The sequence below is a fragment of the Colias eurytheme genome, chromosome 14, assembly GCF_061535395.1.
Source record: "Colias eurytheme isolate Ceu_HAF_F1 chromosome 14, ilColEury1 Martin Lab GWU primary, whole genome shotgun sequence".
In the NCBI taxonomy this organism is placed as follows: domain Eukaryota; kingdom Metazoa; phylum Arthropoda; class Insecta; order Lepidoptera; family Pieridae; genus Colias; species Colias eurytheme.
The window spans coordinates 4,274,448-4,292,926 of NC_142993.1; the positions used below are offsets into that span (position 1 = coordinate 4,274,448).

Here is an 18,479-nt window from a genome sequence, read left to right on the forward strand (position 1 = left end):
CTTAAACTTTTCAGTTCGCCTATATTCTCATTCTGGACAACACGCATCCAAAAATGTCGGTAAAAATTATTTTCTTAATTTTTTTTCTTCCTTTTTACTGGTGTATTAAACCTACCAGTGTTCTCTACAAGGAAATTTTTGAATATCATAATGAAACTAACTTTAAAGCTGAGTACGCGTATCAAGTAGTTCACAAAATATTCAATGCATACAAGCAATGGTTTTATACAGTTACATTTTGTGAATTTACCTACTTTGAAAATAGAATCCTAAAGTATACTGAAAACTACGGTAACGGGTACCCAGTCATGCTTCTAAATGGTTGTCCTGATACTAACGTTACTAAGGTAAAACCAAAAATAAACATTCATGGTCAAACAGCTTATGTGGTAACTGCCAATGACTTATCAATTGACGAAAGTGAGTTTGCAATAGAAGCATTTATAAGAACAGGAGTTTTTCAACCCAGAGCGGCTGTTATTTTTGTAATTAAAACGCCTGTACAAATCGATAGTTATTTCTTCTTTACGATGAAGAATCATTTCGAACTATTGTGGAATCGAAGGGTGACCAACTCCGTCTTAGTATTGTGGTCTGATTGTTTAAAGGTATATGCATACAATATTTTTTACAAAGAAATATTAGATATTACCGACCTTAAATCTGTGTCAGAACTCTTTTTACGGCAGTTTGATGACCTATATGGACATGAATTGAAATTGAGTGTATTCAGAACGAGTTACACATCGGATGCAACCGGTCCTCTTACATGTAATTCAAGCTTGGCGAAGACAGTAATGAAAACATTTAATGCATCATGCAAACCATTGCCACCCAGAGACGGCAACACAGTAGGTGATTTGTTAGATAATGGGACAGCTACAGGTGTAACTGCAGATTTAATAGATGGGTATACTGATCTGGAGCTCAATTCCAGGATATTAAAAACTACATATTATGGTTATATTGACACCACGTATCCTTTGTCACAAGATGAGTTGTGTTTCATGGTAAAGAAGTCAAAAAAACAATCGACGTTTAGGACTACGTTAAATTTGATATCGACAAATATGTTGGTACTTTTCATGTGCAATGTGGTGCTGCTTATAGCAGTTACTCTTCTAGTTCGAAAAGTTGAAACACAAGTCTGGGCACTGAAGGATAATAGAAGTACGTCAGAAACTATTTTAGACCTAATAAAGTGTTTCATAAGACAAACCGTAGATATACCATTCGCAGGACCAATCTTCAGATGTGTTCTATTAATGATCTTGTTATATTCACTGGTAGTTGATTGTGCTATTGATGTAAGTATGTTACATTCAATTTAATATTAAGTATCTTTATGATAACATTATAATATAATTCTATAAAACATATTTTTCTTCTAGGGAATTATAACTTCGGCTATAACTTACCCAAGATATAAACCTGATATTAATACTTTATCTGAATTGTTTAAAACAAATCTAACTTTCGGAGTGCATGGACGTTACTTTATTTTGTTTAACAACAGTTTAAGTGATGAATATTATGAAAGGATTCAAGAACGGATCGAAATAGTAAATGATCAAAGAATAAAAGAAATTATTGACCAAAGGGAATTCCAATATGCACTGTTGTTAAGAAAAACTGACACTCAATATATTAGCCGTAAACCTTCAAATATGATAAGTGGCCGACCAATTTTTCATACTGTTGAAGAATGTCCAGTTCCATGTCCCATTGTCTATGGCCTACGATACGGAAGTCCATACCTTCAAAGATTAAATTATATTTTGAATCACCTAAATCAAGGTGGTGTTTTACAGCATTGGACTCAATCAGATGAAGGATCAATTGGTCACGGAAGTACACTGTACACCGGAAACAATCAAGAACGAAAACCCCTGAATACAGCAAACTTACGGGAATTTTACATCGTTATGGCAATTGGTATCACAATTAGCGTTATTGCATTCTTGTGTGAGTTTTTTATAGCATCAATATGGCGATATTTGTCCCGTTTTAAAGTATTCGCCAGACAAAAAAAAAACTTTGAAATGATGTGTTAATTTTTCATACCTTGAGTTTTTCGTTAAGCCCTTTATTTGCAGTTTTTAAAGACTGAATTTCTGTTGACAATCGTTTCAATTCTAGAAGTTTATTGCTCGCTAATGAGTCTTCTGACTTTTCTGGTTTGTTTAATGATCTTAATTGTTTCTCTAGCAAATCTTCTTTCTTTTTATATTCAGTCTTTAAATTTCTGATTTCGCTATTGAATCGGGCCTTAAGTGCTCTACCCTCGCTCCGCTCGATGTCGAGCGACTTCTTCAAGGTTGCGTTTTCAAGCCTCAAACGTTCGACGAGGCTCTTCAATTTGTTGAGGAACGCTTCGTCGACGGTACGCTTGTGTTCTTCAGCTGCTACGGCAGATATTTGGCTGGAGGTCGAAGTGTCGGTAGACGCCATTTTGTGACGTCTCCGGCTCGTAGGATTCGGGATTCTCGATCGTCCGCGGTCTTTTGCCTGGTTTGAGTCAAGTCACTTTACTGGTTTCGTTCTGGTTCTTGTTAGGTACCTGAAATACAAGTATCGATATTTAATTTGCAAGGTCATGTATGATGTAAGCAAAATAAAGACCTTCAATTATTTTTAATTATCTACTTATTCAACTTATAAGATAAAAATTCCATCAATCCTCTATTTGATGACTTAATAAAAACTTAAAATTATTGAATGTTGAGAGCATATTTTCCAGAAACAATTTTTGTTGAGAAAGATTTTAGTTATTATTTATTACTATTCATTATAATGAGAAACACAGTAATTAATTACCGTTCATAAAAGCACATATTTTTTAAATTGTGTAGGCACATTCATACTTCATAATTCATATTCACGCTGTTGACGGTGTATGGAAGTATAATTCAATCATAAGGACCTGTGCGATTCGAGGACAACACAATTGAGCCTATTAACATTGTCGGATGATATGACTCGTGTGACATGCAAAATTGCATCCACATTTCTTTATACCTGTTTCAATGAGGTGTATTTTATTCACTTATTAATAAAAAGGCAATAAAGTTTCTCCTCATAGGGACGATAAATATCTTTTACATTTTAGCAAGAAAGTTTTCCGTAAAGTATTTGCAAATATATCAATTATAAGCTAAAGTTTATTATAAACTAAGCATCTATAAATTAGTTCAAGATTATATTATTTCTTTATTCGTCATGAGAATTCGCATCTTTCATATCAAGGATATCTAAAAATATTTGTGCTCTCATGCACGGCGATTTGGTAGATAGATATAATATGAATGTTACGGTTCACTTTATTATGAACTAGCGGTCCGCCCCGGCTTCGCCCGTGGAACATATTTACGTTTTCTCTACATAAAAACCATCCTCGTACTTCAAGGAATATAATAAAAAAAGAATTATCGAAATCGGTTCAGCCGTTCTCGAGTTATGCGCTTACCAACACATTTTGCGATTCATTTTTATATATAAGAAGATAATATAGTCTTATTTTATAGTTTCATATATTCCTGTAAATGAAATTTCACTTACAAATACTGCTATACAATTTATGTACGTGCTATAAATAACTACCTAGAAGATGAATCCTTTAGCACAGATTACTAAATATGTAGTTACTTCGTAGCTTTTAGTATTTTCTTTAAATTAAGTAAAGTTCTATCACCGCAAATATCTTTATTCAAAACTTATAAAACTAACGAAGTGTAATACTGGAACCCCCGTGGAGTAATAAAATAGCAATTGATATTGTTGCATTATTTTTTGCAAAGTTTATGCAGTATAGTTTAGTCACACTTAACTTCACATGAGTTTCGCATGGTTAAAGACATTTGAGTATGGTACGGATTATTATCGTTTCTGTTTCTGTTCCTAGTTGTAATTTTTTGTCTAGTAATTAATGCACATACTGCAAAAACTGTAATTTCTTACTCAAGTAAAAAAATAATTGTCAAATGTACTTGTTAACGGTCATAGTTTAAGAAAAGGGGTAAATTTCTGCTGAAAGTTTTTTTTTTTATTATTTGTTTCTTGACCATGAATTAAACCATTATATAAGATATTTCATAAGTTGCAGCAATTGTAAAATAATATTTTAATTTTTAGTAGCTATTCAGGTTGAATAAAGTACCTAAAGCAATTGTAATTAAGTGGAATGAAAATTGAATTTGACGATGAGTTAAGAAAGATGTAAAGAGCTTTTAAATGTTAAAATATTCAAAAGCATTTTAGTTGCAAAGTACGAGTGGGTTGCTAGCCTTGTCCAACATTCTTTACTTAGACAGTACATAGGTACTGAGTAATGAATAGGCGTAATGAATAAAAGAATAATTATATGCTTTAATCGGAAGATATTCATATCATGTTTACTATGTTTTGTCCTAAGTTGCCTCATGGTTGCGTATCGTCAGAGACAACTCAAAATGTGCAAAATTCTTTTTTTATTATTATATCTTGAAAAGATACATTTTCTATAAAATTTTCTTATGTGCTGATAATGAATCGACCCCTTAATGGTATTTTTTTTTAAATATGCATCACTTAACATTTTATGTCGTTGTGATTGAAGCTTTGCTAGGGCAGAATTGATAATATAATGGGATAGAATGTAAATAATAAATCAAATAAAATCTAGATTTTCTTCAATTTTTTACCACAATGTTTATACATTAAAGTCTTATTTTCGTTTTTAGTTATGAAAACTTAAACCTTCTCTGCTATCTAGGTACGCTTTTTTGGTAAGTAGGTTGTTACCTACTACATATTTTAAACTCTGTTTTTTCCAGCAAAACAATTAAGGCAGATTCTATAGAACTAAACAAGCTCCAAAAATTAAACATTCTGTACGTAAAAGCTTTAATAACAAATATTAAAGGTAAAATTTAGTATCGATCGTCCATCAACACCCCTGTTAACTCGTGCTTAGCAACCGACGACATACAAACATAAACCAACCGAAATAGTTTCAGGCTGTTGAACCCTTTGTTTTATTATTGATAACATCAACGGATTAGATTCTATGAGATTTGAACTATTTTCCATAAAGGAAACGTGTCCCTTGTGTATTTTTTCTTTTTCATTTGAAAGGACACTGTTTGAACGTTGACATAAAATATGATTATTTTTCAGGTATACCGTTTTATATCCATCCGCATTTTATGGTAAAGTATTTGAGATTTTTTTAAATACATCAATATTTAATTGTATTAATCTAGTTTCTACACAATATGTTTTAATGTGCTTAGTATATAGAGAACGTACACATATTTTCGAGCTCTACATAGCTTTTTCTTACTTCTATGGAGTAAATAACATCTGCCTCAAAAAATCACACTGCGAATAATCCTTTGTCCATTATTGAGAATTTACCGCACAAGTTGGTATTATCGTCATAGTTAATTACGCCCAATTAAACAGTTTATTCAGGGAATGATCTGCATGCCCCAAGATTCAAGAATAATGGGAAAGAGCCGGTTTAAATTGTTGCATTGCACTATTTTGTTTTCCATTGAAATTGAATAAAGCTCATAATAAATACGAAATCCAAAATACTTGACCTTCGTGTGGTCTCGATTCAGCTAAATACTCGTATTTCATGGCGGCGCGCCAACTTCCCGCGCTACGTCATTTTTCATAGGAAATTGTAATGTACCGCATGCTCATACACATTATTTTAGCCTATATAAATCTAATTTTTAAGTATATTATTATGTTATACTTATTTGTTTTTTCCTCTCAAGTAACGCTACTGAGCGGGTATACCTACTTAGTTGCAATTTGGTATGCCAATAATATAATAACAAGCTAAATAAATTAGAATGCTGGAAGCTCATTTTCCCTGTATTGGGTTGGCCTACACTCAGAGGAAAACGAATGTTAACGTCACTATTAGCTATAAATTATGAGAACCGTAACTATTGTATAAATACGATGATAGAGCGAAATTGTATTACTTATATCTTATTGCGTTAATTTGAAACCGTGTTGAGAATAAAGAAATAAAGCATCAGCTAAAAGCATTGTTATTTGCAATTGGAATCTTACATATTCAGTTTCATTATAACTACATTACTTTTTTTTTAATAAAAAAATAATAATTTATAATTTTCATAACAGTTAGTTACGATTACTTTGCACACACTTTCTAATTTGTCGTAGGTTCCTTTCCCGCTGTCTAATTTTTTTAGTTATAAAAATACATACTTTAAAACTATGGTAATACGGAAAAGAACTGTAATAAAAAAATAATACAAATATACCTTTGTACAAAATTCATTTTATTTGAATTATTTGGTGTGTATAAAAGCTCTACTATACATAATTATATATCTATTCCTATTATTTACATTGTGATTTACATGCATGTAACAGCAGTTGAAATGTCAGGCACTTTAATAGATGAAGATCAAATGAAAATAAAAAGATAGGTATGTTCTAATTTCAAATGCACCTGTATAAACAGATCCGTTTTTAGGGTTCCGTAGCCAAAATGGCAAAAACGGAACCCTTATAGTTTCGTCATGTCCGTCTGTCCGTCTGTCCGTCTGTCCGTCTGTCACAGCCGATTTACTCGGAAACTATAAGTACTACAGTGATGAAATTTGATGGGAATATGTGTTGTATGAACCGCTACAAAAATATGACACTAAATAGTAAAAAAAAGAATTGGGGGTGGGGCCCCCCATACATGTAACTGAGGGATGAAATTTTTTTTTTCGATGTACATACCCGTGTGGGGTATCAATGGAAAGGTCTTTTAAAATGATATAAAGTTTTCTAAAAAACATTTTTCTTAAAGTGAACGGTTTTTGAGATATCAGCTCTCAAAGTCGTAAAAAGTATGTCCCCCCCCCTCTATTTTTATAACTACGGGGTATAAAATTCTAAAAAAAATAGAGGTGATGCATGCTAATTAACTCTTTCAACGATTTTTGGTTTGATCAAAGTATCTCTTATAGTTTTTGAGATAGGTTGATTTAACTGTAATTTATTATATTTGCTGCTACGGAACCCTTTGTGCGCGAGCCCGACTCGCACTTGGCCGGTTTTATTGTAGTTAAAAATGTACGTATAACCTATTCTAGAAAAGTAGAGCATATTGCATAGATCAAACTAAATTCAGTATTATTTCATTATTTTTTACTGTTGTTAATAATTACTGCAAAATTATCAAATTATATATATCAATTAAACTAGGTACCTATATATGTTAGATTAATATGTCAGCTGATATAAAAAGTAGAGCTTTAAGTTTATTTTCGCCATAGTTGTAGTTATTGTTGTAATAATTATTAAAATTACAAGAAATCAAATATTATTTGTTTTATTTACAGCAACATTTATCCGGTAAATATTTCAATACCTTGCTCTGAAGGATCCTGTAACATCCTCAAACACAATTTCACCAGAGTATCCGAACGCACAATTTTTTGAAATAAGAATGTCGAATCCCAATATTTGAAAAGTTGGTGTGTTGCGTTCGTAAACAAATCACACGCGATTTAGGTTAAATAAAAAAAAAGTTTGATATGGGATTACGACCGGCGGACCGCGCGGAGTGGACGTCGAGACTGGTGCGTGTGGGCGGCGCACCCGCCCTACCGCGCTCGCGTCATACAATAATGAAATATTTAAGTATGGCCTAATTTATTTAATGAGATAAATCCCGCCCTAATAATAGTTAGCATTAGATCATCGCGCTGAAAGTTATTGACACTAACATTGAATTTCTTTAGCTATATATTAGCTAGTATATAACACATAATACTCAGTGCTCACAAAACTATAATATACACTATCTCAATATTGTGATTTCCCTTACCCTAAATACCATAAAGATGTTAGAACATTATGAACATTTAACCCTCACGGCTCGTTGTTTTTATCTATAAATTTCCCCTTGTGTATTGCTAAAGCCTAATATTTATGTATTTTCATTATGTAATTGACATTAATATATACTTATCGTTAAAATTCTACAATGTTGCTGCCATGTAACACATAACAATACACTCATATATTTAAGATTAAAATTGCTTTCTATTTATAAGTAGGATGCAATGTGCAGACATTTTAATAGACTTTAACGCTTGACTTCCCAACGCATGCAGTCGACACATTCATTTGTACATGTAACAGACGATGAGCGAATCCTGAAGCTATTGACCTAAAAATAACACACGCCCGACTGAAAGAATTGTTTACTATACGAAAATTGTTCACGCCTTAAACTGGCCTGTTATTCTCAAATCAGGACTAAAATAGTGATGTCATTATTTTAATGTCGATAATATCTAGTGCGGTAGTGCCTATATTCTTATGTTTTATTATTATATCAATATTGCTTTTCTTCCTTACCCCCCTCAAAGAATATAATAATATCTATAATCTAATAATATCTATAAAACTATGCCAATTCTAAATTAATATAAAACATACAAACCCTAATTAACTTAACAAATACGTCCTCATCCAATCCTTCTTACTATGAACAGCTATCGTATCAAAATTCAGCAAGTACCTACTGGCTAATAAGTTCAACGAACTGATTTGCCAAGCCATTACAATATTTGTTTTAGAACAATCAAAGGTTGAAATATAATCTCTATGATTATATTTCAGCCATGTGTGCGATAGAGTAATAGACTCAGTCACGACTCACGCCGTATAAATATTGTGGACTTTGTGAGAGCTTACCGAAAAAAACCTCACGTTATAAAACATTATTGCGTATATTTTGGCTACGTTCTCGTGTTTTATCGACGTTATCGATAAAAGTAAATATCACTAGAGATATCCGAAACGGCATACAAAAAACTATAAACAAACTATAATCAAGCTTCGGCTGATCCAAATACAGTCTTATATTTTTACTATATCAACTTCAGTTTATACGCCAGTTAATAGAAAATAAAAAGCATTTGTAACAATATAAACAAGCTATTTCGATAAAGATTTTTTTTCGGTTGATAAATAATTAATTCATATGCTCGAACACAAAAGGGTTTTTGTGTGAAATACCTACCATGAAAATACAATAATAATTAAGGAAATATACTTCTAGTTTCAAACTAAATTAGGAAACTTAAAAAAAGGCTTGCAATATTTACGAGTGTAAAAATTGCAAGCTTATTTTTTCTTACAGCTTACAGCTTATTTTTTCCACCCAGTTCCAAATGTGAAACGTTACTTGGTCACAACCATACAAGTCCTGACTGAAATTTGAGTCCTGTCTCTCCCACATTAAGTGGCGGTGTCCTTACTGATTGGGTGGAGCCAGAAGAAGAAGTTACGAGTTTTATAGGAAAAAGTACTAAATTAAAGACTGATTTGTTTTTTTTCCATTTAATGAATAACAAAAATTATAATTTATATATTTTGACAGGTTTGAACAAGCTCATCATTTTATATATGTAAAGGACACAGATGCTATGTACGCCAACTCAAAAAGCAATGAATAAAGGCCACAAAAGGGCTGCTTCACAGCTTCCTAATATACATACAGGTATAACCCGAGCAGATAGAGAATAGATCTGAAGATTGCGAGTTGCGACGGGTACTTATGGTACGGTTGGCAAATTAAGTTCTATAACATCGTTTTATTGGTTCATCGATTTGTTTTAGTTTGTAACAAAAACTTAACGAAAATAAATAACAATCAAATGTAACGCAAACAATATAACAATCAAACTCTACAAAAACAATAATTTATAATACCTATCAATAAAAGCCACTATAACTCGGAGCGCGTCAAGTACCTAGCTTAGAAAGCGAATCCTATTATTTTTTTGCAACGCGTACCTCACTGTGTGAGTATAGACAGCGATAGAGAGTGAGCGAGAACGTATGCGAGCGGACGCCATCTTCAGATCTATATTCTCTATCTGCTCGGGTTATATGTACTACCTGTACTACTATACTGTATCAAGGTGAAGTATTTTGCTTGGCTTAGCTGTCATTTAAATGAATGAGTTTTTTGACGTGACATTAACGTCTTATAATTCGATAGCGCCGGCTGCACGCACGAAAAAACTAGACTCATGCGGCGTTACCTCGCTCTGAGGCGTTCCATATAAGGCTTGAAGTGCAAGCGAGAGCGCGGAACGAGCGACAAAGAAGCACAATCGGACGTTGTCACTTGTCACGTTCAACTATCGTCAGTAAACCGACTTTACAGACAACCCATTTTTTTTGTAATGAACGTGAAACATTGTCAAATATTATCAGGGACAATATAATATCAGGGAAGAACTCGAAAAGCGAAATATCCAGCTTCCCGTAATTTATATTGGTAGGTAGTCAGGATTATCAATGCCTAATCAGTTTTTTTTAATGTTTATATATTTTATAATAATCCGAAATTATCAACCAACCTACAAACCTAATACCTACCTATTAATTAATGAAAGTAATAATTATTTTCTGAGTACTCCTCTACAAATTCCTAAAATTGCATTAAGGGCATTCATCAGTATTAACAAATCATACATATTGTCATTAATTATGCATTTTAAGTATTTTTAATTCCACAAAATATAGGTATTAGTTAGTTCTTTAAAGAAACGAATCTTCAATGGCGGCGCTTATCATTCCCTCTCGCTCACACACGGCCGTACGGTATGCAAAAAAAAAATGGAAAAATAAAATCACTAAAATGTATTTGATTTTCCCTATAATAGCTTTTACCATAAATTTACAATGACAATTATGCATTTGCGAAAGTAAATAATGTTTTATTGGAATTTGACAAAATATGTTCTTTGGGAAAAGTTGTTCAGTTTTATGGGCTTATTACAAGTATTATGGGGATTTTATTACATTCTGTATACGTAAATATGATATTATTCATATAAATACACAAATACAATAACAAAAAAGTTTGTCAACAAACAATTTGAAATAATTAATAAAATAATTATCAATTTACGTTATTTTTATTTTCTTTTTTGATGATCCTACCATCTGTCAAAGTCAGCTTTGGCCGCCATTGAAGATTCGTTTCTTTATTGAACTGACTAATACCTACTTGTACTCAATATTAATATGTTTACACTTTACAAGTATGAATCATCCAAAAATTCCTGTTCCTGTGTAAAGATAACAAGAATATATTATGTAAAAATTACCATCGTCAAAAAATACGTTCCATTACACCTTTATTATAACGGGTGTCGTCCCATTTTAACATTTAGCACTTTAATATTCCATCTGTAAAACATTCTATTAATCAATGTAAGTATTCAAATGCTTTATAACAATATTAAGCTAAATTTTACAACTATCAATAGCAAAACTTCATTATTAACCACATTTGTGAAAAGAAAACTTGCGTCAAACGAATTTATTTTATTGAGATAAAGTGAGTGACATTGACGTTTGATAAAGTCTGCCTGATGTTCTACGACTTTGTCCGTCCGTGATTAGCCACTCCTATCTCGGCAAGACTTAATTAGTTTTAATTCATGACAATCTAACGCAAGAAATGTAGTTTTGTGTATTATATATTGTTATTGTGGTGTTGTGACTATTACGCTAAGGTGCTCAAAGAAGTCACAATGACGGGACGCTCGGGTCGCGGTGTGTTTGGAAAGCTCTTCTCCAAGAAGCAAACAAATAGAGATGAAAGAGTTACTGAGATTGGTATGCCCACCAACGTTAAACAACACATACACGTGAGTAGAAATTTAGAAACAGGGATGTTGGAGGGTTTACCTGCATCATGGCTGAGGCAATTGAATGCACAAATCTCACCAGCCGAACAAAGTGAGAATCCAAATGCTGCTATTCAAGCTGTTGCGTTCCATAATTTTCATGTTTTGAAAAAGGAACAAGCAGAAAAGGAGCCATTCAAGCCTATAGTAACTGAAGAAGCCATTACAAAAGAGGGTATAGAAATGAAAAAGTTTTTAGCTAAGAAAAATGCTCACCAAAGTCAAGATTCAGATATTTCCATAGGTCAAAGTAGTGAGGAAGATGTTGGTAGTAGTACAGACACATTATCACAACGACAAACTATGCCTGCCGCACCTACAAAGAATAGTATTAAAAAGAAAGATTCAATAATGGATTTAACAGCTGTAGTTCAAGATCTTACCCTCATAGGTACAGAGCCTGAAGAAAGTCCTATCCTTAGGAAGAAAGAAATGATAAATGCTGCTATGAGTGATGAGGAGGTCTATGAGGAATTGAAAAGAATTTGTAATAAAGATGATCCATATGTGAGATTTGAAAGAGTCAAACAGCTTGGTGCTGGAGCCTCAGGTAAATAACATTGTTAAATCACTTTATTGTATACACTTGTAGTATTCATGTTATTATATTTTAAACTTTTTTCAATCTCTTTCACCTCTATTAGATTCTAAAACAATTTTGAACAGGGAAGTCAAGTTTAATTTGAAGAGAATTTTGTTATCATGTTCTGATAAACTTGAGCACTGTATCACAAAAAATGTACACTATCACTACACACAGTACCTTGAATACTTTTGTATCTAATACAAGTTTAATATGTATTGATTACAGTTTCATTCATGGCTTATTTTTGTTTTTTTTAATTTGCATTTTGATGGTACTGATTTTTTGTAAGCTATGGAAATACAACTTTGCCTGTGGTTTCATTAATCAATGAAACCACATAGGCAAAGCTAGCTTACCTATAATCAACGGCAGGCTTATTAAAATTTTGTAATTTATAAGATGTCTAACAACAAATTCATCTGCAATTGATAGAAATAAATTACATCCTGTGTTTGTTAAGACGTCCAACCTTGAAGGTTGTGCATTTTTATCAAGGCAAAAAGCTATGTGATTTTATCCTCCTTTGAATTAAACAAATTGACCTTCATTTTTTGAATTCAGTATATGACAATGGAACTAAAAATCTCACACATAATGACCATTGTCCACTTTCAGTGTAACATTCTTTTTTTAAATTATCTAAATACTGAAATTTAATTAAATCTCCACCATATATTATTTCATTATGTTGTATTGAATGAAAAATACTTTTTTATCAACAGAATGTGTAAAGTTATTTTACCCAATATTTTGTAAAATGAAATGTTTCATACATTTATGAAATTATTGAATTTTCAATTCAATATAATATTGAATGTTACACGATAACAATTAGTGTGAATAGACATAATCAAACTTGTGGTTATGAATTAAAAATCCAACACATCCACAACACTGCAGCATTTAAACATTTCAACCTATACTTAGATCTGTTGAGAATATTGATATTTTTGGTTTTATGGCATTCAAATGCTTTATAAATAATAAATATAAATTTATAAAGAATAGAAAAAATTGCGGAATGGCGTGAAAGGATGCGGCTTCGAGTCCCGCCTTGTGATTGAATTTTTTCTATTCTTTATAAATTTATGTTAAAAATATATCAAAAGTAATTTCAGATTGATTACAAAAACGAAAAAAAAACCTAAATATAAAAAAATAGGTGGTTTTTAGGTTAATATTTTGGTTGCTTTTGATTTTTATAAAAAAATAAAATATAAGTTTGATGAAGAGGTAACTAGTTGGATTTTTAATTTAATATAAAAATATTTATTTAAATTGGTAACATTTTTCATGTTACTTACATGTTATGACATTATAGACATGTAAATTTAATGCTTGAAAGAAACTTATCCAATTATGTTTAGCAAGAGTTCCCAGAAGTAGATTGATATTTATATCTTATCAGTTTGTATTATACAGCTGACCTTGATTATTTGATTAAATATTGGTTTACATTACTTTGGTATGCAATATATCTAACATTGAAGAACCTAGTGAACTTGATTTACATAGATATATCATTTTCATACTATAGTTGACAAAAAATTTCATGCAAATTATTCATAATATTATATTCGAAAATACAAGAAGTATGTATAAAATGATTAGTAATTTATACATATTATTTACTTTATTCGAAACCAAATCTTTCTGTCCTTGTGTATGGTTTCTTAACCATACAATTTCAACTTAATGTAAATACAAAAATCGTATTCGTTTGTTGTAACTAGCCACGTCTCATAAGAATATCTTGAATGCACTGTTACAATTTAGATAACAAGTAATTTATCACCGCAGTTGTAAACAAACACATTCGTAAGTGAACACATATTATACACAAATAGAAATATTTCAGTATGAATATAGGGTATAATTTTTTTTTTAAATTAATATTGAAAATATGAATTTTATGAAATTATTATAGGGGGGGTTTGTATTTTAGCCGTTAAAGAACATCATCTTTAAACTGCTTATTACGGACCTATATGAATTATGAAACTTGTCTCAAAATGCATAAAGGGGTTTTTACCATATCTTTGATTTGTGCCTGCTCTTAGATTTTTCTTTTTTTTTCCACAGGTGTGGTGTTCATCGCGATTGACAGCAAAGACAATTCAAGAGTTGCCATAAAAGACATCGATTTGACTAAACAAACCAAAAAAGATCTCATTCTAAATGAAATTAATGTGTTAAAAGACTTCAATCACAAAAATCTGGTCAACTTTCTAGATGCTTTCCTCAGTTATGATCATTTATGGGTCGCTATGGAACTTCTTGACGGAGGCTCTTTGACTGATGTTGTAACTGAAGTTGTTATGAAAGAAGGTCAGATAGCAGCTGTCTGTCGTGAAACATTACAGGCCATTGCCTTTTTGCATTCCAAGGGCACTATACATAGAGATATCAAATCAGACAATGTCCTTCTTGGAATGGATGGTTCTGTCAAAGTAACCGATTTTGGTTTCTGTGCTAATATTGTAGGTGATGAAAAGAGACAGACTATGGTCGGTACACCATACTGGATGGCACCAGAAGTGGTCAAGCGAAAGCAATATGGAAAGAAAGTAGATGTGTGGTCACTTGGAATAATGGCAATTGAAATGATTGAAGGTGAACCACCATACATGAAAGAAACGCCTCTAAGAGCTCTTTATTTCATAGCAGCAGTGGGGAGACCAAAGATACCGCGATGGGAGAAGTTGTCGCCAGCATTCCAAGACTTTTTGGACAAATGTTTGCAAGTGGATGCAGATGATAGAGCTACAGCTGAAGAATTATTAGAGCATCCTTTCCTTGAATGTGCCATGGAACTGCGAACATTAACTCCACTCATAAAGGCTGCACAAAGAATATTACACAAGAATTTCGACTGAATTAAATTGACAGGAAAGCTTCCAATTTAGATACTAAAAAGTCTTATTTTGGCAATAACGTTTTTACACACGATTTTGATAATTATTTTAAGCATTCTGAAAACTTTACAATCTTATGAAAATAGGTCCATATTTTGAGTATTTTTTTACTTTGATCAAATATGATCAATAAGTAATTCGTCCAAATATTATGCAGTGCCAAGTATAAAGGTAATATTTTTCGTAGTCGTTACTCGTTAGTGTGTATTGGCTAGAACGTATTTATAAAGATACGGGAATTAAAAGTAATCAGTGTAATGTGCTTTAAATGCCACGTCACATAATATTTATATTTGAACGTGAGATAAGGTTAAATCGTCATGCATTGTTTTCCGCTCGATGCAGGCTTATTCGACATTACATAAGGTCTACCGTATTAACGTTTACAATGTCGATCTTTTCATCATAAATTCATATTTTTTAAATATACAAATTTTATTTTGAATACATTTACAGACCTACAATAAAAAACAATGTATACTAGACCTCTGTAAATAGAAATATTAATATTAAGGCATTGTGTTCAATGTTCGTAAATTCGCTAGGGTATTGTGATTGTACACACTAAGCGTTATATCTCTTGTCTTATCAATGCTATAGACTTGATATCGTATCTATCTAAAAATAATATGATAAAAAATCTTAGGCTAGTGTGTAATATGTGTAAAATTTTACAAATAGCTAGGTTTTGGATGCTTGTCTGTTACTTAATAATTATTATTCTGTCCAAAATGGATTTAACGAATTTTACGTTTATAATTGAGTATTTTTATTGGCGTTAGGTTTATTTGAAAAGTTAATTAGGTTTTGATCATCTTAAATAAATTACATTTCTGTTAAAAATAAGACTATTGAACGTAAGAGCCTAAAAGAGTTAGATTGCGTCCATAATCTTTTCTGAACACTATACACTGTGTAGCAAACCCCACACCAAAGCTATTCTCAACCAATTCGTTCCCTTTAACAGGATAATTGGGTTTGAATTGTATTTTGTGACAAGTGTAAGATGACGTAGGACGTAGGAACGCTATTCGACGATGTATTGCATTTGCATAGTCATGGTCGTGTTGAAATTCGATTATGTAACATAGGATTGTTTATTCAAATTGCTGGTTGAGGTAAAATAAATTTAATACATAATTATAAGACAATTTCCGTTTGGATGCAGTTAATAAAATATCATGAGATCGACTAAGAACAATCTTCCCTCATTACGATCTGGAATAAAATAGGTGTATTTGACGAATGACCAGCTTATAGACCAACAATATTTTTTTTAAAACGGCAACCATCAGCTACTCACATGCATAAAATAAATAACATTTTGTCGCTCAAGCGAGCGAGTAGGCACTAGTCGGGCAATTACCGGATTTTCGTATTGCCTTTCTAGTTTCTGGAGCGCGTATATAAAAGCTAAAACAATCTATGGTGTTCCTCGCTTTTGGGCACTGGTGCATTATAGCCTCTACAACATATGGGCTGATGATGATCGTGATTAATGTTAAAATAAACTAATTATATTATTATATTCGCAATCGTAAATGAGCGAAGATTGTGCGATTAATCTCTGTATTCTTGGATTGTTAGATACAAACTTATAAATTCTCATCACAACTGTAATAAGTAGTATAAACATTTAATATTAAAATACTCGTTTAAGACTCTGGTGAATGAATAGGACATAATAAAATAAATATAAATAGTGACTCTATAGAGTCTATACCAAAAACATACCTACATAAAATTTTAAATATCTTATGAATACAAATAAATAAGTGAAAATTGTAACTTCTTCACAATTTAATAATAGCCTCATAAATTTAAATGTGTCACCCTTATCTCTGAAAGAAAGTAAAATATTTTTTGAACATGTTTCTCTGACATTCCTTATTTTTTCATCTTAAACTGACCAAATATTTTTATACTTGACTTTGTAGTGCTTTTTAGATTTAAGGCTTAATGTTTAACTGAGACTGTTCCATTTACACATTTTTTCTATGTTCATTATAATTCCCTGACTGGCCATATTAATATGTATTTATATTTTTTAAAACTTATGAATGAAACCACACTATTTTCTTATAGAAATTTAATGTGCGTCATATTGTAATAATTTATTTACTTACAAATGATATATTGTATTCTGCACAAGTATTAATTGTGAACATAATATGCAAATACATATTATGTAATTTAAGCGCAATAACCAATAACATAATTTAGAAGTATTTTTTGTTATGTACAAAACATAGATTGTGATTTGTTAAGCATTATCTTTTGCAGTAAATATTAATTCACTACAAATGTTACTAAAACATTTTTACTAGTCTACACGCACGTTTACATATAGTATGAATATGAATTATTATACATATAGTTAATAGTTAATAGTACTGTGTTGAGAAATAAGTACAATCTTTGTGGGAACTTTTAATTTTTGGCTCTGCTGTTCCTGAATCTAAGCTTGAAAGCTTGGGCTTATTTCTGAATACATCATATTATTATCTTATAAATTTGTGGCCATTTATTTTGTATTGTATTCATACCATAGTACATATTTGTTAAGTAGAACTGTATAATCACGAGAATAGAATAGTGAATTTACATCAGCATTCAGCAGGCAATTTGATTATGATTACATACTGTGAAAGTACCTATATATTTTTTTTGTATTATGACTACAGAGATGGACCTCGGTCCGAGGAGGACCTCTGAATATTCCATACAAGAAATAATCAAAATTTGAATAGTTTTTAAGTAACTCGTTTGGATAATTATTACCAAGAGTGCCTGCTTGTATGTAGTATTATAATATCGATTGAAGTGAATAAAAAATAAGAAATTTTCAAATAAGTTAGAAACAACACTAGGGCAAACCGGTTTTTGGTATTTACGCTTAAACGCCCTGCCGAAGTATTAAGCTTGTAAGATGTTTCACTCATATTTAGAGTTGTATGTAAAAATTTCTAATTTCTTTGGATTTATTCATTTCATTTTATAAGCATTTTGCTGTCGCACAACGAATTGCATTAATGTATTAAGGCTATACTATACAGCATAGTGATAAGTTTGTATACACCAATGACACTTTTTGAACATTTTATTAATAGAGTTGCCTATTAAATTATTTTTTTAAATAATTGCAATTTATTTGTAAAATACCTTCATTTTAAGTAGCATATTCTTAGATAGATCATATTTTTTTTAAATATTCTTCTTAATCTACAGTGCTTTATCATCAAT

The 18,479-nt window shown here is 31.4% G+C and overlaps 3 protein-coding genes across 3 annotated transcripts in view; 2 read left to right on the top strand and 1 right to left on the bottom strand.

Moving 5' to 3' along the window:
- Positions 1 to 7,586, bottom strand: part of LOC149902806 (uncharacterized) — an 82,102-nt gene extending 74,516 nt beyond the window's left edge. Inside the window, exons 1-2 of the mRNA XM_090109654.1 lie at positions 7,388 to 7,586; positions 2,065 to 2,560 (exon numbers count right to left, since the gene is read on the bottom strand). Of these exons, the coding sequence (XP_089965780.1) occupies positions 2,065 to 2,451 (387 nt within the window). The 5' untranslated portion in view covers positions 2,452 to 2,560; positions 7,388 to 7,586. The remainder of the gene's footprint in view (positions 1 to 2,064; positions 2,561 to 7,387) is intronic.
- LOC149902808 (uncharacterized) lies at positions 54 to 2,054 on the top strand. Its single transcript, XM_090109670.1, has 2 exons — positions 54 to 1,307; positions 1,392 to 2,054. The coding sequence occupies exons 1-2, from the start codon at positions 54 to 56 to the stop codon at positions 2,052 to 2,054; spliced, it is 1,917 nt and encodes a 638-aa protein (XP_089965796.1).
- Positions 7,587 to 11,400: 3,814 nt separating the features above from the next.
- Pak3 (p21 (RAC1) activated kinase 3) lies at positions 11,401 to 18,376 on the top strand. Its single transcript, XM_090109213.1, has 2 exons — positions 11,401 to 12,285; positions 14,404 to 18,376. Exons 1-2 carry the CDS (start codon positions 11,580 to 11,582, stop codon positions 15,195 to 15,197), a joined length of 1,500 nt encoding a protein of 499 aa, XP_089965339.1. The 5' UTR covers positions 11,401 to 11,579; the 3' UTR covers positions 15,198 to 18,376.
- The last annotated feature ends 103 nt before the right edge of the window (positions 18,377 to 18,479 follow it).

Bases quoted from the DNA above. Each gene is read 5' to 3' on its own strand.
- Pak3 (XM_090109213.1), top strand. From the start codon at position 11,580: ATGACGGGACGCTCGGGTCGCGGTGTGTTTGGAAAGCTCTTCTCCAAG. The intron at 12,286-14,403 runs GTAAATAACATT...TTTTTTCCACAG, and splicing joins GCTTGGTGCTGGAGCCTCAG to GTGTGGTGTTCATCGCGATT.
- LOC149902808 (XM_090109670.1), top strand. From the start codon at position 54: ATGTCGGTAAAAATTATTTTCTTAATTTTTTTTCTTCCTTTTTACTGG. The intron at 1,308-1,391 runs GTAAGTATGTTA...TTTTTCTTCTAG, and splicing joins TAGTTGATTGTGCTATTGAT to GGAATTATAACTTCGGCTAT.